Source organism: Lagenorhynchus albirostris, chromosome 5 (genome assembly GCF_949774975.1).
Source record: "Lagenorhynchus albirostris chromosome 5, mLagAlb1.1, whole genome shotgun sequence".
Classification (NCBI taxonomy): Eukaryota; Metazoa; Chordata; class Mammalia; order Artiodactyla; family Delphinidae; genus Lagenorhynchus; species Lagenorhynchus albirostris.
In genome coordinates, this window is record NC_083099.1 from 23,832,876 (window position 1) to 23,857,847 (window position 24,972).

The following is a 24,972-nucleotide window of genomic DNA, read 5'->3' on the forward strand; positions in this document are numbered from 1 at the left end:
TGTTCATTGTGGTTAGTGGGATTTGAGGTAATCTTACCCCGAATTTAATTTTAATTTTTTTCCCCCCACCAGTGAAGAAACAGCTTTACTAGGAGTCTAGGCGTATTTGGGAAACCCAGTTCAGTCCCAGAGAAGTGAGGCTAATATCGGCACAGAGCAGGAACCTAACACTGCAGAATTTTCTCTTGAAGACCAAGTGTGAAACTAAACCTCCATCTTAATATCCTAACAATCAGAAGTGCTGCTGAGTTTAGCTGTGGTGAAACTTCTGGAAGCTCCTAGTGAAATAATGAGACTTGTGCATAAAGGGAGACCCTCCAGCACTGCTGAGTCTGAGCTCTACATGAGGTTATGGGTCTGGGGTGGGAGGAATAGAGGAAAAGGTAAGGGGATGGTCTCATCCCCACACAAGGCCATCTCAGTGTGCAGGTAAGGGAGGAACCATGGGTCTGGGGACAGAGGGCAGCAGAGGGACACTGGCTGACGAAGCACAGTCCCTGTCATAACGCACAGGGCCTGTGCTGTCTGGTGTGAGGGCACCTCCAGCAGGTCCCGGCAACACCCGGTGGCACCCCGTCCTGAGGCGCCTGGGAGAGAGCCTTCCTGGTTCTGTTCTGAGTTCATTCAGGGCAGAACTGCTCATGCCTGGCGGCAAGTCCAGGGTCATGGTTAGCTGCGCGGGATGGAGCGGCCCCCCTGTGACACCTATACCTGTTAGTCCGGGAGACTTCTCTGGAGCAGTCACTTTCTCAGACCAAGAGGGAGCTTGCCTAACACAGGCCCAATCCAGAAATCACTCCCACCTTCTTTAATGCTTTTCTGTATTGCTGAAAATTTATAAACATGTATTGTTTTTACAAACAAAATTATTCTTAAAAATTGTGAAATGTATAGTATAAAAAGTTTTCTAGGAATGAGAGTTGTCTACAACAGCTAATTCAGATTTTGTCCATGGACATGGACAAAAATATTATTAGTAAATAATACCCCTGCCTTGAGAGTTCTAATGAGCCTGCATGATTTCTGAACGAGTGCATGCCCAAATGTTTTGTCTCGTCCAAAAAAATGGGAAAAAGGAAGGAAGCTATCGCCCTGATTTCACTCCTTTTCTCTCTTGTGCTGATATGATATGTCATGTAACCTAGAGATCATTGTGTGTGTGTGTGTGTGTGTGTGTGTGTGTGTGTGTGTGTGTGTGTGTTAGGGAGGGGGGTGGGTTTAGAGGAAACTAACCATTTTTTTAAGAGAAAATTTAAAAGCATCTGTCATTGTCTTTATTATAGTATCAATATTCCAAATTCCTAATTTCCCCATGGTTGCATTGCCATAAACTTGGATTTTCTTTTTTCATTTTTAATAACTTCAGGGGATCAGTATTGTGGAGGACTCCTTGAAAGACCTTCCGGCTCTTTTAAAACCCCCAACTGGCCAGACCGTGATTACCCTGCAGGAGTTACTTGTGTGTGGCACATTGTAGCCCCAAAGAATCAGGTAAGATTCCCTGAAAACATGAAGAAAGTATGCATGTGTGAATTCGTGTGAACTGTTAAAGATACAGGGTAAAAAAAAAAAAAAAAATACAGGGTGAGGAAGACCCCCTGGACACAGTATTTCTTCATGCAAAGGCCCAGGTTAAAATTGCCTTTGTGCCATTTGACTTGCAAAGTCACGGATTTAATTTCCTATTATAGAACTGTAATTTTCAAAACAGGTTTTGAAATACAGATGGTCTGCAAATTCCACATGAGATTGTTTAACCCTGTGGAAGATGTTGTAAGCATGGGGTTATAAGCAGCAGTGACTAACCATGGGAGCATAACAAATCCCCAAGTACATGTGCACTTCAGGTTACCATTTGCTCACAGAGCATTATGTCCTGAAAATGGCCCTCTTAGAGACCAAATCAGAAACAGCCTGAATGCTTCACTTCAACAAAGCCAATGCAAGCATACCACATCATCTTTTCTAAGAACATCTTTTCTAAGAATGGTCTGATGAGAAAACTGGTGGTGTGTGTTTTTTTCTCTTTTTGGTTGCTGTTTAAAATAAAATTTGTGTAGTTCCCCACAAATAACTTTATTCATTGCTCTAAAACAATCAACAGAGAAGTTTTCCATTGTTTATTAGTATGTGGTTATATGAATTTTTACCCTTTTTGGGGACCACTTTCAGATATTAATCACAGGGTTGAACTTAGCATGAGAATAGACCAAGCTTACATTGTGGAATTCTGAAAATAACTTTTAAAAAAATTGTTATTATTACAAAACATTACAGACTTAAAACACTGTATGGTGAGCATTATAATACTGTTAAAAAAACTTTTCTAAATTGATCTTTTGTATTGCTTACACAAATATTATTTGACATATATTCATTTCTTTAGTGGAAAATTATTCAGGTAAATATAACCTGCAAGTTAGTGATTTGAGTACACACACACACACACACACACACACACACACTTCACACACTTTGATCATAATCCTAAAATTCAGTTTTATTTTTAAGATGAAAAATATGTTCATTTATTTGATAATGAAAGATTCTATAGATCTATTAAACATTTTATAGTTTAAAATAAATTTAAAAATTAAATTTCTCAAACGTTTAAGCCATTATGTAATTCTTGAGATAGTATTGATCATTTTTCTCTCTGTGTCATTTGTAAATATGTTAGATTAAATAATTTGAATTTAATTATACTCACAGATTACAATTTAGCATCTTTTTCCCATTGTTTTTCTCTTGGATTATTTAAATTTGGGTTTTATCTTTTTATATGACTTTTGGCTTCAGCCAGCTGAGTTTTTAATCATGGTTGTAGTGTCTGAAATCACTGGAAACTGTCCAAATGAGAAAAATAATATGAGAAAGTTAAGTCCTAAGTAATTTCTATGTAAATCTATGGGCATTTTCTTCTATTAAAGACTTACTTTTTTAAAAATTATAACTTTCCCCTTTACCCTCCTATTTATTTACTTATTTTTATTTTCTCTTCAAAAGTTCTGTGACTATTTTCTAAGTAGAAAAAGTTCAGCCAATTTTTTAATAACCTAGAACACATTTTATTACTAACCGCTAAGGAGTTACAGGACCCAAAGAGGAAATATTTTAATATAATTTAAAGCAGTGTTAAGTATGAATAAGCAATTATTCACCCATCACTGGTGCTGACTTTTTAAAAGTGGATAAATATGTGGATAAGTGGCAATGATGTTCAAAGCCACATTTTACCTCTGTGTCTCTCTGTGGTACCATTGCTGTTATCACCTTCACCCACATTACTGTGTCTAAGTCTTTGCTAGCTAACAACTAGTAACAGTGTGCCTGTCCTAACAGGAGTTAATGCCTATTATATTCCATAAGCAGCAAGGAGGGTTGCCTGCCCACCTGCCATCCAGCAAGAGTGGGGACCAGCTCTCTGGGTGCCATGGGTATTTATGAACCCAGTGAGACTTCCTCTGACTCACAGGTTGGAGGGAGTCTTGAAAAATCTGCTTATGAGGGGAATGATTGCTCTTACATCAAAACTTCTTATTGATTCGAATAATTTAGGACACTATTACTGGTACCAGTGCAAAAAAAAATTAAGAAATACTTCAGAAATCTAACACTGACTTTGTGTATCCATGCTTCTATGCAACCTCTTCAAAAATCAACCAGATCACCAAGTAGACTGTGTCTGGCAGGCACAGTTTTCAAACATACTTCCAGAAGACATCATAGTCAGTTCCCACTTCCCTGAACCTCTGGTCCTAAAGAATCTGACTTCTTTACATGTGTTGGGAATGTGAGTCTCCTTTTCTTGAAAGGGGAACTGTTGTGTCTACCCATCTCACACACCCCAACACACACTACTATAGGGGACATTGTAGATAATATTTTCATTTCTATTAGTTTTCCTCTAGAGAAGAATGAAGTTGGTGTATAGCCCTGCTTCCCACTCCAACACAAGCCCAATTTAAGTCTTAACATAGGTTTCTGGGGTTATATAGTGTTTTTATACTTTCTTAGCTGTAAGTGAACAGAGTTCCCACGTTTAAGATCCTAATTAGGATTGATCTGGGCTTGAGATGGTCTTTTGGAATGATTAAAAATGAAAGCAAAAGAATACCACAATTTTGATAACTAATAAGTATGTAAACACAGAAAAAATTCAAACACGGTGAATACATTTTTTTAAGAAGGAAAATCGTGGTACCCTACAAATCTGGGGAGAGGAAGAATTCTGTTTGAGGTTGCTCTGCACTGCTCCTCTGACACTTCTAACGTTGTGCTTTCACTAAAGCTTATAGAATTAAAGTTTGAGAAGTTTGATGTTGAGCGTGATAACTACTGCCGGTACGATTATGTGGCCGTGTTTAACGGCGGAGAGATCAATGACGCTGAAAGAATTGGGAAGTATTGTGGCGACAGCCCCCCTGCGTGAGTAGCACCTGTTTTATTTCATTAATATTTTAGGAGCTCTAAACTCGTTTCTTATTAAATTGCCCAATTATATTGTATTTGCTGGAAGATTTTGTGGTGGTGTTTTGTTCTCAAATTCTTGGGTTCCATGGCAGTGGAGTCCCGTACCTCATCAACACAAAGAGTAGCCAACCCAGAGAGCGAGGCAACATTAGCAAGAGTGTAGAGAGGGCTCGGCAGCCAAACAGATAAACCGAAGTGGAGCTGGTGATGCCCCTGGGGCAGATGCTGAGCCAGAGACCTGACCTGGATACCTCACTGCCCTGCAAGCGGGGAGCTGAAGCATCAGAGTGGAATGAGGAAAATTCTGAGCAAAAACTAGGGAGCTGATTATTGGGAATCCAGACGAGGAAACCCGGAAGCTTATGACAGATCCAGGTGATTTTACCTGTCCTGGACTTTGGGGGCTTTATGCCGCCTCGCATCGTTGCTCAAATTCTTGCTGAGTGAGCCTGAAAGGTACTGTGTATTTATCACCAAATATTTATGGAGCTAAGAGCTCTGCCACTTACTAGATGCATGACACTGGGCAAGGTACTTAACTCCTCTGTGCTGTATTTTGGTGCAACACATGACTGTTCTGGTGCAAGATATTTCACACCGTCACATACGGTACTAGGAAAAGTGGCAATGACATCACTACAGCTGCCGGCAAAGCCACCACTGTGCCAGTTAAATAGCCTTTCTTATTCTGTTGCTTCAACAGAACTAGAATATCTGCATCACTTGATCTTACACGCATTTCTGTGATTTCCCATAGACACATCTGAGTTAAAGCAAGGTACTTTCCGGTTTAAATTCATTTACATTTATTATGTTTGATAATAGTAAGCATGTTTGATGTGGATTTTACAGTCCAGCTGTAAAATGTACATGGCATTGCTAGGGGAGGGGTCAAAACTAAGACAGTTTTGAAGGAGAAGGAACCGGCAGGAGGATTTGACCAACCATGGTGGAGCCAGGTCAGAAAGCTGTTGTAATTAAGACAGTGTGGTTTTAACAGAGAGGCAGCAAAATTGACTAATGAAAACACCAAAGAGAGGCCAGAAACATATCCACATGTCTCTGCAGATGAGACATATCCCAGAGACGCACGGATCAGCAGGTAAAGGATGACCCTATTGAAGAACGAGGCAGGGACAACTTTTGCTTCTATGGTAAAAATGAATTGTATTCATATCTAACAGCACACAAACGTCAATTACAGATGGACTGGGAACTGAAATGAGAATTTCTGCTCATCAAAATACACCTTAAAGAGAGGGAAAAGAGAAGACACAAAACGGAAACAGATATTTGTAAAATACTTGATATATTTGACAAAGACCTAGGTCTAGGTTCCAAAACATATCAAGAAATCCTTAAAAATTATTAAGGAAAAGATAACAACTCAGAAAAAATGGACAAAAGACATGAAAAGGCATTCCCCAAAGAAGAAAGTTGCACAGTGAATAAATCTTTGACAAGAATGTAAACTGGTACAATCACTTTGGAAATCAGTTTGGCAGTATCTAATAAAATTGAAAATAAGGACCTCCCTAGTAGCACAGTGGTTAAGAATCCACCTGCCAATGCAGGGGACACGGGTTTGATCCCTGGTCCGGGAAGATTCCACATGCCGCGAGCAACTAAGCCCATGAGCCACAACTACTGAGCCGGTGAGCCACAACTACTGAAGGCCGCGCGCCTAGAGCCTGTGCTCCGCAACAAGAGAAGCCGCCAGAGTGAGAAGCCCGCGCACCGCAACAAAGAGTAGCCCCCACTGGACACAACTAGAGAAAGCCTGTGTGCAGCAACAAAGACCCAACACAGCCAAAAATAAATAAACAATTTTTTAAAAAACTTTTATTTATTTTATTTTTGGCTGCGTTGGGTCTTCATTTCTGTGCGAGGGCTTTTCTCTAGTTGGGGCAAGCAGGGGCCACTCTTCATTGCAGTGCGCAGGCCTCTCACTATTGCGGCCTCTCTTGTTGTGGAGCACAGGCTCCAGACGCGCAGGCTCAGTAGTTGTGGTTCACGGGCCTAGTTGCTCCGCGGCATGTGGGATCTTCCCAGACCAGGGCTTGAACCCGTGTCCCCTGCATTGGCAGGCAGATTCTCAACCACTGTACCACCAGGGAAGCCCAATAAACAATTTTTTAAAAACATTTGAAAATGAGCTTGTATCCTCTGACCTGCTATAGAGCATATACCCTACTCTTCTCATGGACAGTTTTGTCCCTGTGCATCACAAGACATATACAAGAATGTTCTCATTAATATTATTTGTACTGGGGGGAGAGTAAACAGCACAATGTTTATCAACAAGAGAATAGTTCGATTCTGTTATAGTTCACGCTGTACAGCCCTGAGCACAGTGGATGACTCTCACAGTTATAATGTTGAGGGTGAAAAAAATAACAGAAAAAGACACACTATACTCTTTCATTTATATCAAGTTTAAAAAAATTGCAAACCTATAGAATATATGGTTTCCCGATGCATATGTATGAGTAAATCTGTAGACAAAAGGAAAGGAGAAGCACAAAACTCAGGGCGGGTGGGGGCAATGGGGATATCACTTCAGCATCCCTGTGCCTGGTTCAAATCAGTATCGATACCACTGGATTCAGTTCAGAAACATTTACTATATATACCCCAACTGTGTGGCAGACACGATGCTAGGGACCTCGAACACAAAGATAAAATAAAAGATACAGAGGTAAGTAGTGGGAAGGACCAAAACAAGGCAGATAGGTAAACTGGCAACGGAATGTCCTGGTGGATTTCTGACAAGGAGTCCTTTGGTCCAGTCGGGACAAGTGGTGGGAGGTCAGGGGAGGTTTGGGAAAAGAGATGATGCCTGTTGAAGCTGAGTCTTGAAGCAAGAGTGAGAGTTAGAGGCAGAACTTAGGACAGACTCGTTCCAAGCAGAGGGGACTCCGTTCTTGAAGATCCACAGGGGAGACACGTGCTATTCTGGAGCCTGAACCTTGAGTGGGCGCCCAGAGAGCAAGGAGGCGGAGAGTGGAGCTGGGTTCCACGTCCTGCAGACCTGGGGACTCTCGAAGTGCAGTTAGGGGAAGTGACAGGACCGGTGCTTCTAGAATGCCCGCCATAGACAAGAGGAGCAGGGAGCTGGCAAGGAGGCTGTAGCAGTGGTCCCGGTAAAGCTGAGGTGATAGGGAAGGGTGGTAGAGATGAAGAGGAGGTGGATCAAGGAATATTTACGAGGCAAAATTGGCAGGACTTGGTGGTTGGTTGGCTGTAGTGATTGATGAAGAGGTAGGCTGTGGATGACAAAGCAGAGACAGCTCACATAGCCGGCTCTATAAGACACCGGTCAGCATCCTCAGTCCATCCTGGGATTTGCCAGTGGGGAGTGGGTCCAAGTGAGATGCCCCCTTGCCTTCCTAGCGATTCGTAACATTAATGTGCAGATGCAGCACTCTGCCCTCAGTACATTTGTGGCACTGTGACTCTGTCGCATTCACACTAACGCTCAGTAGCAGCGTAACTCAGTAGTGGCGTATCTTTGTTACTAAAATACTCTTCCTTGAGAAAATTCAGCTTCTAATATCGTGCTTCCAAGATGAGTTCATAGAAAAGGCAGTGAATGATCACTATGATTATAACACCATGCCTAGAAGGCTGACCTGGTTGGATCTTAAGGTTTTCTTTGCTGCTTATAAGAAGTGCTTTTTGTAATTCTATCATCTAAACAAGATTAACGTGTCTTATTTGTACTTGTAGTTGAGAACTGTGTTTCCTGCACACTGTATTTATTCAATGGAATGTGTTTTCAAAAGCAAGACAAAATATTTCTGTTCCAGGCTTGATTCTTAGAAGCATTATTTAAATGACCTTGGTCACTTTTGTGACTGGAACTCTAAATGTGGGTCACAGAGCTTGCTCTTGGGTTTGTCTCGTCCCTTGGCTAAGAAGGCAATAACCTTCAGGACAGAAAAGAACCCTGCAGTTTTTCTAACTGGTTGGGTCAAGTCCAGATCTACCTTCCCCTCCACCCACTCCACTCAAAATAGCTGACAGGTTGCCTCATTACTTACTATCCGTGAGGGCTAAGAAGTGATTCAGCTGAGACGACGACTCAAAAAAAGGAGTTTAGTCAAACCACCAATTAACTCAATTAAATAAATTTTCCACTTCTGAGTTAAATAGTTTTAAAATAGAATTAGCCAAACAGCATTTTTAAACCATTGTTTAAATAACAATAGCAAGATTAAATGAAACTACCGTCTTGTATAATATAGTTATCCCCTGAGATTTAACAGAGCTTCTGAGCCTCAGTTATTATCGCCACTAAACCTTTAGTACCAGCACGCCCCTAAAATTGCTTTAAAATTAGAATTCTTAATGATGTCTTTCATGACCACCAAAACAAAGTAATCACTTTCTCTTTCTCCTTCACAGCATTTTGCTACCCAGATTATAAACAGAAAGGTTTCCATTTCAGGCACGCATAAGAACTCTCATTAACAATGAAATGAAAGTCCCATTAAACCCTGCATGGCTTTCTTATCCCTAGGTGACCAACCCACTGAGGTGATCCCTTTGGTGGTGTCTTCACAGGGTGTGGGAATTTGTTCAACCGAAGTTCTCCATCTGATTCCCCAGGGCCAGCATCCCTAGCTCCCCAGGCCAGCTGGAACCCAGAGTCTTAGTTCAAAGAAGCTGTGTGGTTGCCAAGTCAGGCCAAACCCTGCGGTGCTTGTGAGGAACCAGCTGCAGCTTCAGTGTTTACCTTGGTCCCAACGTCTACCAGCGTCTCTAAAGGCACTTGGTCCTTTCAAATGCTGACTCTCCTTGGCCTTGGCAAATCACTCGAACTCTCCGATCTTCACTTGCCTATTCCATGAAGAGGGGATAATAACAGGGTTGTTGTGAAGACAGAATTCAACAGTTTTCATAAAGCACGTGCCTAACTGAGCAAACGTTCAGTAAATGTTAGCTATTCGCATTAATACTGAGCAGATTAAGACCATCATCTTTTCAAGTATTTCAGCTTTTCAGTTTAAACAAAGAATAACCTATCGTCAGAAATTGATGGAAAGTTAGAAAATTCTACATTTCAGAGAGGTGTCACCTAAATTTTTAAATATATATACAATTACATCTCTTTTTCTTTTAGGCCAATTGTATCTGAGAGAAATGAACTTCTCATTCAGTTTTTATCAGACTTAAGTTTAACTGCAGATGGATTTATCGGTCACTACAAATTCAGGCCAAAGAAATTGCCGGCAACTACAGCACCACCTGTTACCACCACCTTTCCTGTGACTACAAGTAAGTTTTTCTCGTTTGAAGTTTGTACACAAACTTGAGGAGTATAACAAAAATTCTTCTGAAGTAGAAAAAAAAAATTAAATAAGAGGAAAATACTTGAGACTAAAATAAGTTAAATAAGATGAAAACTTATGGAAGAGAATAATATGATTCCATGAATTAAAGAAAAGTGTAAGGTGTAAGAATGCTTCTAAGCTAATAATTTTAAAATGTTACCTAAGAAAATTATGGTCACTTAAAAATGCTAGGAATCCTGTTTTGGCACAGATCACATGACAAGCCTACTTTTTCCTGGCACTTATAAAATTATGTGTTTTTTTTTTTTATTACATAGAACTGTAGTGTTTTAGGTTAAAGTTTCAGGGCCCTGATACCTGCCTGTTTTCACATCTGCCAGTATTTGGACTCTTTTGGGATGGGGTATGCTCCAAATTGTGTCATACAAAATGTATTATTTTTTCAAATTGGAGTAAATCAAACAAAAATATTTGAGGTATTAGAGAAGCCAGTCGGGAAACTCTGGTATTATCTAAGAAATGGAGGGGCAAGTGTGGGTCCTTGTATCTTGTCTCTGTACCCTGTCAGCTCCACCCACCAGGATTTCAGGCCTGAGATTTCAAAATCTAAATACAGGGAGGAGAAAAAAAGGGGGAAGGAAGGATCTAAGGTTAATATATGAAATAGGCTGAGATAAACCCAGCTTTACTGCCCACCATTTTCTGCAGGTACCCTGAGCAGGGCTGTCCTGAGTACAGGCACTTCTAGAAGGGCTGATTTTTCTGAGCACTCCACAGTGTGCCACCTTGTGGCCTGCAGGTGTATTGCCGCACGTTACAGCAATATTTCTCCAGCCCATCTCAGTGGACCCTGGTCTCCTATTCTTTCCAGTGAATTATCTGTCTGCATTCATGTGGTTCCCCAGCTTTTATCTTGTGGTTCCCCAGCTTTTATCTCCAGTCCTAAACTTTCTCTGAAATTGCAAACATGAATTTGTAATTTTCTCCTGGAGTTTTGCAACTGCTAGACATTTAAATTAAAACATATCAAATGTAACTCATTTCTATCACATTATTTTCTGTCTCAGTTCTGCTTCTCCACCTGTTTTCCCAAGCATGGTCCACAGAAACTGTAGCCACACTCTTAGGGTCCCCTTCCTCTGTCTTAATTCCCCACTGAATGCCCCATACACACACACACACACACACACACACACACACACACACAGAGCAGACTGTGTCCTTCTCCCACTTAAATTAATTGTCTACACCTGTGCCATCCAATACAGTGGCCACTGTTGAACACTTGAAATGTGACGAGTGCTACTAAAGATCTGAATTTTAATTTAATTACAATTTAAAAGCCTCCGTGGCCAGTGGCTACCATATTGGATGGCACAAGGGCCAACCCCCTTCGCACTTTGTACCTAGCCTCTCTTGCTAGGTTCATCTTTAGGCCCTACCACCTCACTCCTGATGCTCTGAGTAGTTGGGGTTTTATCCTAAGTGCAGGGGAAGCTGTTGGTGGATTTAAGGAAAGTTCAGGGTTAGATTCACACTTTACGAAGATCACTCTGTGAGGCCCCAGTGAGGTGAATGGACTGTAGGGGTCAGGAGGGTCAGCATGTTCTTGGGGTTGTCCAGGGGAGCTGCACCAGACAGAACTACAGAGACGGTCAAGAGACACTGACAGTTCCGCAGGCCAGAGACCTTGGGAGATACTGACAGGGCTCAGCGGTTACTTGGACTAGGGCAATCCAGAAGCATGCCTCCCGGGTCCCTGGCTTGCACAACTCAGAGGAACGATGTTACCATTCATAGAAGTAGAGTCATAGGTGGAGGGGTAGATTCATAAGTTAAGCTGTGCCCTTGTGGGGTTAGAGGTGTCTGTGAGACAAGCAAATGGAGCCGTTATGTAGATAGTAAGGTCTACGGGCCTCCAGGCCCGAAGAGAGATTTAAGCAAGAGATTTAAATTGGAGTCTTCAACATGGTTGACCCCATGGGGGAGAGGTTACGGGGGAAAGGAGAAGAAGGGCTGGAATTAAATCTCTAGAAACTCCAGGTCTTTAAAGAGGGAGGATCTGCTGGCAGAGAAGAATGAAAAAAGCAGCTAAGGGGCAGCGGCGGACGTGGGGGGAACCCAGGTGTCTTGGGGGCCGGGGAAGAGAGTGTTTTGAGAAGGGGGTAGTCAGAAGAGCCAAGTGTTGATGAGGCTTCAAACAACGTCAGGACTAAAATGTTACCATGTGATTTCATGACGTGGAGGCTACTGGACACCCTGGCAAGGGTTATGAGTGGAGCTGTGCAGGCAGAAGCCAGATGGGGGTGAGGGGCGTGTGGAGCAAGGCGAGGAAACTCAGTCCAGCAACTCAGTGCACAGGTTCAAGCCTAAGGGAGGGTGTGAACGTGGTAAAGCCAATGAGAAGTAGCTGGCAGAGCAGGAGAACAGAAGGGCAGAGTGAAGGAATAAACTGTAGAGGAAATTTCCACAAAGATGAGCGGGTCTGGCCTTCGGAGGACGCACAGAAGGACAGACCTTAGACCAGACGTGGGCAGCCTCCTCTCTCAGGGGAGGAAAGAAGAGAGGGGGGCAGATAAAGACCGCTCGGAGGTCTGGTGGGGCTTCGAGGACATTTTCTTCTATGATCTCTGTTTTCCCCAGAAAATAGGCAAGGTCACCTGCTGAGAATGAGACGGAAGGGAGGTGGGAGCCCCGGGGGGTTGGGAGAATCCGAAAAACAGCTGTGGAAATTGGAGACAGCTTGTCACTTGGACGAGGGTCCATTTGTGTCCTCAGCTGTCTACGTGCAAGCACAGAAGGAGAAGCAGAGGCTCCTTCAGGCTTCCTAAGGGTTGGAGGGCAGAGGGGAAAGGGAGTTTAACATATTGTCAAGAAAGTGGGATAGCAGACCATGGAAATTAAGTGGAGTAGCTAAGGAAGTAGAGACGGGCCAGGATGGTGCAGTGGGAAGAATGCGAGGGGTCAATGTGTTGAACCTCTAAAGACAGAAAGCAAGTACTCGTGAGAGTCTGAGAGTAACTAAATAAGCTTGAAGGAGAGGAGGCTACACTGGCTGACAGGGTGTCCACACTTGGGAGATTGGTGATGAGACTTCAGCAGGACCTGGAAGCCTGGGACTGAGGGGCGGAGACGGAGCAGAGAACGTCTCTGGGAAGGATGGGGCCGTGGCGGCGCCGAGAGGGATCGTCCCCGAGGAGGGAGGACCCACCGGCACGCCGCGGGAGCACATGGAGAGGAGGGCTGAGAACCAGGTGCCGTGCTGGGGAGTGCAGGGCAGCAGAGAGGACGGGAGCATGGCGAGGGTCAGGGTGGGACAGCTGATGGCTGAAAGGCAAGAGAGCGGGGATGTCCCGAAGGGAGAGAAGGGGCCGTGTAGGACACCCACCCAACCTCCAGACTAGCATTCCGAGGCCGAGAAGGAGCTGGTTTCCAGTGGCCCACGTGAAAAGATGCTCTTTCATCAGACAGGGAGAACCACTAACGCCACTACCTTTTGACTCAGTGAATGAGGTAAATTCAGGTCCCCAACTCCTAGAACAATAGTCCCTCTAAATGCTTTCTGAGCTCTTTCTCCATATATATGCTATTGTGTTTATTTTACCATTAAACTGTGTGTATTTTAACATTAAATTGTATATATTTTAATACTATAATCCACTTTGGATCCTTTTTGGAGTTAAGTAGGGGTACACATTAAGAGTAAACTCACAAGGAGGAGATATGGGGATATATGTATACGTATAACTGATTCACTTTGTTATAAAGCAGAAACTAACACACCATTGTAAAGCAATTATACTCCAGTAAAGATGTAAAAAAAAAAGAGTAACTTCACAGAAAAGTTAGCAGAACATATCAGCAGGGCAATATCACAGTTGTAAATTCTTACCCACCAAGTAGTGTTCTGTGACAGCTTTGTTTAGTTCTTCCTAGCATGTTGCCACATATAAGTGAATCATTAGGAAATATTTTGGAAACATTTTTAATGAGGATTATTTTCATTTCATTTCGTTTCGTTTCATCATAGTACAGTTTCTCAACCTTGGCACTATTTACATTTTTGGCCAGATCATTCTTTGCTGTTGGGCGCTGTCCTGTTCACTGTAGGAAGCCTAGCAGCATCTCTGGTTATATACCCGCTAGATGCCAGTGGCATCCCCTAGCTGTGACCACCAAAAATATTTCCAGGCATTACCAAATGTCACCTAGTAGGCAAAATCACCCCTGACTGAGAACCACTGTGGTTACCTGTTTAGTTGTACTTTCAAATTTGTCTACTTCTCAGTTCTTAAGATCCTTCTAGGCAATGAATAATCCTTACTAATAATCCTTACAGGCTCAAAATAAATGTTTAGTGATTGGTTGCATCTAATTACGGCTATAACACACCTTACCACAGGAGCAGTGTTCCCAGAAACCTGTACTGCTCCCATTTGGGCGACTGTGTATTTCAGGTGCACCAAGAAAGTACCCTCCACCCTCAGGGGGAGACCCATTGGATTCCTTTCGGAAAATGAGGAGTTAACCTACATCTCCTGTGTTCATATTTGTTGTACTGGGTTTTTCTAAGCAGGGCACATGAGACTGTATCTATTTTTAGTTACAGCATTAGTTATATATAAAGGAAGAAGAGAATAGGGCTAAATTTGGGTTATCTTTGATCTCAGGTTTAAAACTCCGCAGAGGGTATTGAGTTACCCTGAAGAAATTAGAGCAGGAGTTGGTAGCATGAAGAGTTGCCTTTGCATGCTTTTTAATTATTTCATTGCAATGACAGACTGGTGGCTCAGGGAAATATATGGGAATTTTAAATTGGTAGATTCAGATCTAAACACCAATTATACTTGAATTCATTTTCCTGAATCTTATGTCTTTCTTCTCTGAATGAAGGTTTAAAACCCACCGTGGCCCTGTGTCAGCAGAAGTGTAGACGGTCGGGGACTCTGGAAAGCAATTATTGCTTGAGTAACTTTGGTAAGAAATAAAACCCAGCCTTTCCTCTTTAATCAGAAACCTGAAACCGCATGCTTAATCTCAAAGGAACTGCCGTGAATGTGATGGTAAAGGGTCAGTTACACTCTTCATTTACCCAAGAAAATATTTTCTTACACACTAGGGTATGTTGACTTGTGCCTTTTGAAGTGTTAGATTTCACACCTGAGAAAAATTCATGTACAGAAAATATACATTTTCCACGTAAACTTAATAATTTGACTCCTGGTACGTGATACTACCGCTCTGTGTCTTCTGGCTGGCTCTGTATTCCTGAAAAAACCTGTATCCCTTCTTTCTCACATAGTTTTCACGCACTGAGTATTTTTTCACACATCTGTAATTCAACTGAAGTTAATTAGAAACATGTCCAAGCTGGCCTCTCTCCAAAGAAATTCAAGTATTTCCTCTGTAGTGTCCTTCCAAAGTACTAAATTCAAACTTGGAAATCTGAAATCCATTTGGAAACTCTTATAAACTGGAACCTGAGGAGATATTACCTAATGACTTAGAATTTCTAAGAGTTTTTTCCAATTAAAAAAAAAATTGCACTTTCTGTGAAAACCACTTAAGAGCAAAAGATCCCAAGTTTAATTTATGTTGGTTATGTTTAAAAGGAACATAGAAGAGAAGTCTTATCAGGAAAAGAAAGTTGGTACAGCCTTTAAATAGGTTACCCAGAACAAAGGGCCTCCCAGATGAGGCTTTGCTTGCTTTTTCTTATGCCTTCAAGTGGTAACTGCAGCCCAGACGGACTATGTTGCAGAGAAGGTATGAAGGCACTAAAGAATCTAGGGCCCTAAATCTAACTGGAGTTTGCAGCCGAAATTCAAATAATGGCATGAAAATGAAAACCAGTAGCATGAGGTGTCATTGCTCCCACACCCAGTGTCGTCTTCTGTAGGAGGTGCTTAAGGAAATCTCCCTTCCTGTCCTCAGAGCCCCCTGATTTCACTCGGCTACTGACTGACGTTTTGCAGTAAGCACTCATGACCGAAAGTCAAAGTAAGGCATGAGAAGAATTCTGATGTTATGAGCTTTGCGTACCACATAAGCAGTGTGTTCTCACTTTATCCTGAAAGGGTCATATCAGCCAAGTCCAAAGCTCGATCTATTCCACTGTGACTCACTTCCATGGCAAAATGACCCAATACTATCACCAGTGGCCCATTGGTTTCCTACCAGCATTGGTAACACTCCTTTAGGGGCAGGTTTTGATTGTCACGATAACTGCCGGGTGCTGCTGGTTTTCTGGGTAGAGACAGGATTCATCAGAAAGTCATTCAATGCAAGTCCTGCCTCACCTGGAATGTTCACTGCCCCCACCCCCCAGAATGCCAAAAGCACGCCTTTGAGAAACACAGCATCTTTCTTTCTGTGGGTCAGAAGTAGGACTCTTCTCTGAGTGTCACATAGTAAAAAGAGAGAGTGACATAATGAAAAGCAACTGAATTTTGCTAGAGTTTTTTTTTTTTAAGCAAGAAAATGTCTTAAGCTATACCTCAGTTCTATACTTTGACTTGTTAAATGCGTTAAACAGGATGGATAAAAAAGAGAATGTGAAAGACCCAGAAAAACACAGATATTTAGTGATCATTAGAGGGAGATGGGGATCTATGGATGAATCAAAGTTCAAGGAGAGAGCACCTGATATCCACTGAGAGAAGACAAATAAGGGATGAAGTGGGGGGTTGGTCTAAGGAACAAAAATAATTCTGGTTTTTGCTAACCCTGATTACCTTCACTGCTTTTATGATACTCTTTCTTGAAAGGGGCTTTTATTTTCTGACCCCCATCTTCCCTCTTCCTTCCCCCCACCTCCATCCCAACCTGCTGCTTCTAATTCTCTTTAGTTTCCTCCAGCACCTGCAATTGGTCATTTGCTGTAGAAGCCTGGGAGAAGGCTTAAGGGAGTGGATATTTGTAAGACCGATTCTTCATTTAATAAATACGTGTTTTATAAAAAAAAAGTTCAAGGAGAGAGGCCAGCTGAAGAGAGGAACCAGGGGGAGACACAGAAAGGTAGGCGCTCACCCACACAGACACAAGGACTCAGACCTTTGTGGCTCAAACCCCCATCATGCAGCCTCTTAGTATGGTGTTACCTCTAAAGGTACAAGGTCCTGTTGAGTATTCACAGGTAGAGGCGCATGAGCCCATCCCTTATTTGGTAACTGATCCACACGTTGGATAAAACATTGGAACGAGCCCTCGTCTCAGCAACTGACTGCAATTCGGCAGATATTTTGGTGTTCCTACTCAGTGTCAACGCCTAACAGCTGCGGTAACATAACAGCTCCACGACTCCTTTTGTTCAACCTGAATTTTGGTGACAACTGGACAGAATCAAATTCAATGGCTCTATTAGGACCTTCTTTCTTACATTAAAATGTTTCCCATCTGACACTTAGAGAAATGTACAATTACGTTCAGTTCTGCCTTCACTCTTGCCTTCACTGTCCCATTATTTCAAAAATGTTTTCTTTTGCAGTCTTGGCCGGGACTGTTATCACCACCATCCCTCGAGGTGGGAGTCTGCACGCCACGGTCTCAATCATCAACATCTATAAAGAAGGAAATCTGGCAATTCAGCAGGCCGGCAAGAACATGAGTGCCAAGGTCGTCGTGGTCTGTAAGCAGTGCCCACTCCTCAGGAGAGGTGAGTCAGAGAAAAACCTCAGTCTTTCTTCCAGGGGAGCTCAGGAGCAGAGAAGGGGATGGGAGAGCCTCTCTGAGAAAATCATGGATCTTTCCATGCCATGGCTGGAAAGATAAAGTCAGGGCGAATGTATTGCCCACTTGTGGTTTCGAAGGAGGGCCTTTGGAGTCCGCCAGAATTGGGCTCCAATCCCAGTTCCGGTCACTTGTGGAAGAAGACGAGATAATGGAAATGATCAATGATTCCAAGAAACGTCTGAAGTTGGATCAGTAGGGAACAGACAGAGAAGGAGCACATCAGGAGAAAGAGATTTTGAAGTATTGCACTTAAGGTGCCACTACTGTGTGTAGAGGAAGATATCCATCAAGGAACAGGAAATTCAGAGCTGGAGTTCAGAAGAGAGGTATCTATGGGCTAGAATGAAAGATTTGGGATTCATTTGTAGATATAGGATTATTAAATCCATAGATGGAGATGAGTTTATTAAGAAATTTTGGAAAAAGAAAAGCTACTTCAGAGCCAAAGGTACATGATTTTTTTTTTTTTTAAACAGGTTCTTTAACTTATAAAAGTAATGTATGCTCTATGGGTTTTTTTGTTTTTGCGGTACGCGGGCCTCTCACTGTTGTGGCCTCTCCCGTTGCGGAGCACAGGCTCCGGACGCGCAGGCTCAGCGGCCATGGCTCACGGGCCCCGCCGCTCCGCGGCATGTGGGATCCTCCCGGACCAGGGCACGAACCCGTGTCCCCTGCATCGGCACGCGGACTCTCAACCACTGCGCCACCAGGGAAGCCCCTGCTCTATGGTTTTTAAAAAGTTTAAATAAGTAGAGAAGGATATAAAATAAAAAGTGAAGCCCTTTCCCTTTCACCAGAGGCACAATGAACAGCTCCTTCCACACGGTTCTATCCATATCAAGCCTGCACATACACACGTAGAAAGAGGGATCATGCTACATATGTTCTACTGAAACTTTTCCCCCACATGATGTATATGTGGACAGCTTTCCATCAACAGCACGTATAGGTCTCTTTCTCGGCATGGCAATAATGCCTGGCATTCCACTGTGTGCTATGCCATGATTTCTCTATCCAATATCAGCTCATTCCTTTCCTCAGTCTTGTTACACACCTCTACTACAAGTGAAACAAACCAAACCTCTGCCACACACACACAGAAATATAGCATATCCACTTCAAGAAAGCTTTACTATGAATTCAGACTGTTGAGAAGAGTCGGAAGGTGAGCAGCCTCACACTGACTCTTTAGAGGGAATAGCAAAGACTCTGTAGAAGGTAACACTTCTTTCCAGAACTGCCCAGAACAGCAAATAGTGCACATCTAGACACAGTCAAATCTCGATGCTAGCAGTCCAGGCTTTCGGTGGCATCTACCTGCTCATCCTACCAAGCCTTCACAGGCTCAAGACCACTATGATGCCAGTGTAGGCACAGAGGAAGGCCTATGCAAGAGAAAAAGAAACACATATTTCTCTTATGACACACGGGGGAGAGGGAGAATAAAGGGGGTGGTAAGACACACTTCCTTTATGACATTTTTCTGAAGCAGTATAAATCTTCAGAGTTGAATCCTACATAGCTCAGCTTGGGCCCCAGTCTAGGCCTACCTTAGCCAGAAACACTGATATATAAAAAACAGTATAACAGAATAAAGTACTTTTTAGGACTTATCTTTTTGCAAGGGACTATAAGAATGGAAAGAAGTATATGATCCAACCATGCCCTCAAAAAACTTACATAGTATAAATGTTGGAGATGTTAATAAAAAGTCCAAGACAACAACCACAGAAGACGATGGATCGTTAGCTGACAAATGCCTGGGGAGATCCAGAAGCCTTGTGACACCAGGAGAGGCCACCTGAAGCCCCTTGAGGAAGGAGAGCCTTTCACAGCAACAGTGTATTGTTCATAGCAGACACTCAGTAAATACGTCAGACCTTCCGCAGAGCTGGACGTGACCAGATCGAATCATTCCATCCACATTCCTACTGTTAGCAGAGCTGGAAGATGCTATTCAGTTACATTTAGATTTTTTTCCCAATGAGAGTCTTAAACCAGATTTTATCCTAGATAGGATAAATGTCTAATTATACCATTTACAGAGCATTTACCTAGAGGTGAGTTATAGTCGAAGTTGTTTCAAACCAACACACAGAGAGAAAAAAATTAATCTTATATTCTCTTTTAGGTCTAAACTACATTATTATGGGCCAAGTGGGTGAAGATGGGAGAGGCAAAATCATGCCCAACAGCTTTATCATGATGTTCAAGACCAAGAATCAGAAGCTCCTGGACGCCTTGAAGAACAAGCAATGTTAACAGTGAACTGTGTCCATTTAAGCTGCGTTCTGTCACTGCCTTTGAAGGATCTATTTTTTTCTCAGTAGGAAAAGAAAATTTATAACCTGAAATATTGAGCATTCAGAGAGATTTACTCTTCACATGATGTAGGTCGGAGAGCTCCGGTGTCACTGATGGAAGTTCTGTTGCCTGCACAGAAGAGAGCCGATTGGAAACCTGCAGACTTAGTGAGGTGATAAGAAACTAAATGTATCAAGCGTTGACAGTTTGGAAGCAGTTTATTTATACATCTCTGTAAAAGGATATTTTAGAAATGAGTTGTGTGAAGATGTAAAAAAGAGATTTTATACGTGCAATATTTATAGTGATATTTGTTTTACCTTCAAGCATTTGCTCTGAGTTGTTATATTCTTCTCCTGCATTTTTAAAATCAATGCTTAATAAAATATTTTTAAATGATTATATAACAGCCATTAGACTTGCTTTTATAGAAAGTGGGACACTGTAAAAAGAATATTCCCTGCTATTTACACATAAGGTTGTCCTTGTATCAGTTTATACTTTGCTAAAAGAACATTCCAAGAACCGCAGGGACTAGATGGACTCAGTAATGTAAACAGACTATAATTCTTCTCTGCAGAACCAGAGAATGTTAGAGCTAGAATCGTGTCCCTCAGGAATCTCATTCAGGTCCTTCATTTTGTGATAGAAATGGAAGCTCAGGTATATTTAGTGACTTGTGCAGAGCACACATCTCCCAAGAGACAGAACAGGCAATCTAGCTCAATTTATATAACTAGACTAAAAAGTTAAAAGCCAAAGATTATCAGACTGGATTAGAAAAACAAAATACAACAATATACTATTTGAAAGAGACACCTAAAGCATAAGGACACAAAGAAGTTGAAAAGAAAAGGATAGAAGAACATAAATATATCAGGCAAATATTAACCAAAACAAGACTGAAGTGGCTTTATTCATATTAGGGAAAAAAATAGACTTTAAGGTATTTCTCAAGATGAAGAGGGTTACAAGGAGATAAAACAATTCTAAAATTTGCATGCAGCTAATAACATGCAAAGATATATCACTAAAATATTTTATCCTTCAATATAATATAGGCTTCAAAATATATAACTAAGTCTGGCATAGTGTAAATGGAAATTGACAAGTTCACCATCATAGTGGGAGATTTTAACACACTTCTCACAGTAATTGGCAGATTTAAAAGAAACAAAAAAAGATATAATTTTTTAATAACATCTTTATTGGAGTATAATTGCTTTACAATGGTGTGTTAGTTTCTGCTTTATAACAAAGTGAATCAGCTATGCATATACATATATCCCCATATCTCTTCCCTCTTGCATCTCTCTCCCTCCCACCCTCCCTATCCCACCATTCTATGTGGTCACAAAGCACCGAGCTGAAAAGATATAGATTTGAACCACACAGTTAGCTAGATTTACCTGATGGACATAAACAGAACCAAAAGCTCTTTTTTTTTTTTTGGCCATACCACGTGGCTTGTGGGATCTTAATTCCCGACCAGGGATCAAACCTGGGCCCTTGTCAGTGAGAGCACAGAGTCCTAACCACTGGACCGCCAGGGAATTCCCCAAAAGCTCATTTTTAATCTCAGTATGGAACAACTTCACAACTTGACCACTTACTGCACCATGAAACAAATCCCATTTAAAGAACTAGTGTCGCACAGACATCCTTCTCCAGCAACAATGAATAATTAGAAATTAATAGCACAAAGTACACAATAACTAAAAAAATAAGAAAAAAAACCCTGATGTTGGAAATTGAGAAATGTACTTTTCAGTAACTCGTGATCAAAAGGAAACTGTCATGGAAAATAGAAAATATTAAAAACTGAATAATAGAAACACTGAATTTTAAAATGTGTGGAATGCAATTTATAACCTTCAATGTTTATATTCTAAAAGAAAGGGTGAAAAATATTTTGTGACTGATACAAATTATGGAGGTTAGTAAAAGAACAACAGAATACACTTCTAAAAATTGGAGGAAATAAACATACAAGCAGAAATTGAGTAAAATAGAATCATAAATAGAGACAATTAACAAAATAAAAAATTGGTTCTCTCAAATGACTCATATAATTGACAAAACTGACAAGATTAAGCAAGAAAAAACGTTAAAAAGGACAAGAAAATGATTTAGGCATGAAAAGGGACCTTACAACAGATGTTAACGCACTCTCAAAAAGCAGTTATGAGGATATTATGAGCCATTTATGTCAGAAGATTTGGAAACTTAGACAAAGTGGACAAATTCATGGCCAGGGGGTGAGGACTTATCACTTGGACTCAAATGGAAATAGAATACCTAAATAGTCTTATAATCATTAAAGAAATTCAATCCTTTTTTTTTTTGGTGGTACGCGGCCCTTTCATTGTTGTGGCCTCTCCCGTTGCGGAGCACAGGCTCCGGACGCGCAGGCTCAGTGGCCATGGCTCACGGGCCCAGCTGCTCCGCGGCATGTGGGATCTTCCCGGACCGGGGCACGAACCCGTGTCCCCTGCATCGGCAGGCGGACTCTCAACGACTGTGCCACCAGGGAAGCCCAGAAATTCAATCCTAATTTTAAAACTTTCTTCAGATAAAACCCCAGGTCCAGACAGTTTTACTTAGAAGGTCTACCAACATCTAAGGGACAAACACCGCCAATCTAACATATACTATTCCAGAGTATAAACAAAGAAGTAACACTCAGCAATTCTTTTTATGAGAGTAATATAATCTTAACATCAAAACTTCAGCAGACAACAGGATCTAAAACCACTAGTCTGATTTTACTTCTGAACATAGGTGCAAAAACCCTAAACTAAATATTATCCCCAAAAATCCAGCAAACCAACCAAATAGGTGACAATCAAGTTGGGTTTATCCCAGCAATACTTGATTAATTTAACATTAGAAAATCAACGATCACACTTCACTGCATTAATAGAACTGCAATGCCAACTAGGGAGTCTTAGGGGCAGCTAAACATCCAGACTTAACAGTTTCACAGGCCTCCCTTGGTACCAATATCCTCAGAAAGATACTGTATAGCACAGGGACCAGAGCTTAATGGCACAATGTCACACTTTCTTCTCCGGGAGTCTTTGCAGCCATCTGGCAGCAGTTCCTACCAGCTATCCATGAGCTGTTTTCTTTGCCTCCCTAGATAAAGTCTCAGATGCCAGGAGACAAGATTCATGCCAGATGAAGGTCGCATCTCCACAGAAGCCAGTTATCTCTTGTAACAACTCCATAAGCCCAGCTCCCAGACGCCTCATAGATGACACATCTGTTTATGAGTTACACACTCAGGAAAGCCCAGAGCTCTGGCTCCCCTATCGGGTATTTATAGTTCGCTTATACTGGATTGGATTCCTCCCAATCCAAAGCAATTTACCAATCAGGGATCATTTTTACCAGAAACAAGTTTGTCTAGCAACATAGTTGACATACTGTATTATCAGATTACTAGGTAAACTAAGCTAGAGTTAAGCAAAGATCATCTTTTAATGGGGAAAGGTTCTGTTAAGCCCTATTCACAGTAGATTAAAGAAGAAAAATAATTTGATCTTAGTAAAGCAGAAGTACTTGATATAATTCAACATTTACTCATGACAAAAATAAACCCTGAGCAAACTATGAATAGAAGGGAACTTCCTTAAATTGAGAAGAAAACTTGCAGCAAATCTTATATTTAATGGTAAAGTGTTGAAAGCATTTCCTTTAAGATCAGTGATAAGACAGGAATGCTTGAAATCACATTTCTATTAAAAATTGTACTGGAGGGTCTGGTCAGTGTAGTAAGTTAAGAAAAAGAAAAAATGATATTGGAAAGGAAGAAACAAGACTATTATGCAAAGATGATATGATTATCCAAATAGAAAACCAGAAGCAACATGCAGGTGATTAGAATTAATAGTTTCACAAGTTTGTCTCTTAGCCCTGGCCCAAAACAAGATATAAATACTATTTTATAATTTATAATTAAGCATCTTGAGTTAAGTACATGAGGCTCATTATTCACACGCTAACAGCCTCTTTTTAACATAGAAACTATGGGGGTATACATGGATGTACAGAATTAGGGATTCAGATGGGGCAGCTCTGGGACATACATAGAAGTTTTTCTGAGGGATTTTAAAGTTATTATGTAAAATTCTGACTTTGTTTTTGTAATTTGCTTCTTCCCTAAGTCAACAATTAGGTTTAAAAAGGCTAAAATTTAATTAGATATAAATTTGAAACAGTATCTTTTGCTTGAAGGATGTCCCTGTGGCATTCTGATACCAACATTAAATTAGATTTAAACAGTGAGGGTTTTTTTAACATCCGTATTTGAGTATAGTTGCTTTACAATGGTGTGTTAGTTTCTGCTTTAAACAGTGAGTTTTGAAGTATAGAAACCTATAAAGAAAAATTACAAGCTTAATGTACGACTTTATAAAACTGATTAGAATCACATCAGATTGGAAGAGTGAGGGGGAAGAGGGTGGAAGAGTAAGACGCGGAGATCACCTTCCTCCCCACAGATACACCAGAAACACATCTACACGTGGAACAATTCCTACAGAACACCTACTGAACGCTGGCAGAAGACCTCAGACCTCCCAAAAGGCAAGAAACTCCCCACGTACCTGGGTAGGGCAAAAGAAAAAAGAATAAACAGAGACAAAAGAATAGGGACGGGACCTGCACCACTGGGAGGGAGCCGTGAAGGAGGAAGGGTTTCCACACACTAGAAGCCCCTTCATGGGCGGAGACTGCGGGTGGCGGAGCGGGGAAGCTTCGGAGCCGCGGAGGAGAGCACAGCAACAGGGGTGCGGCGGGCAAAGCGGGTAGATTCCCGCACAGAGGATCAGGGCCAACCAGCACTCACCAGTCCGAGAGGCTTGTCTGCTCACCCGCCGGGGCGGGCCGGGCTGGGAGCTGAGGCTCTGGCTTCGGTCGGAGCGCAGGGGGAGGACTGGCGGCGTGAACACAGTCTGAACGGGTTAGTGCACCACGGCTAGCCAGGAGGGAGTCCGGGAAAAAGTGTGGACCTACCGAAGAGGCAAGAGACTTTTTCTTCCCTCTTTGTTTCCTGGTGCGCGAGGAGAGGGGATTAAGATGGCTGCTTAAAGGCGCTCCATAGACGGGCGCGAGCCGCGGCTAACAGCGCGGACCCCAGAGACGGGCATGAGACGCTAAGGCT

The 24,972-nt window shown here is 41.9% G+C and overlaps 1 protein-coding gene across 1 annotated transcript in view; it reads left to right on the forward strand.

Moving 5' to 3' along the window:
* Window positions 1-20,212, forward strand: part of PCOLCE2 (procollagen C-endopeptidase enhancer 2) — a 71,290-nt gene extending 51,078 nt beyond the window's left edge. The window contains exons 4-9 of the mRNA XM_060149156.1: window positions 1,367-1,491; window positions 4,292-4,428; window positions 9,599-9,753; window positions 14,664-14,747; window positions 17,257-17,424; window positions 19,633-20,212. Of these exons, the coding sequence (XP_060005139.1) occupies window positions 1,367-1,491; window positions 4,292-4,428; window positions 9,599-9,753; window positions 14,664-14,747; window positions 17,257-17,424; window positions 19,633-19,763 (800 nt within the window). The 3' untranslated portion in view covers window positions 19,764-20,212. The remainder of the gene's footprint in view (window positions 1-1,366; window positions 1,492-4,291; window positions 4,429-9,598; window positions 9,754-14,663; window positions 14,748-17,256; window positions 17,425-19,632) is intronic.
* Window positions 20,213-24,972: the final 4,760 nt, after the last annotated feature.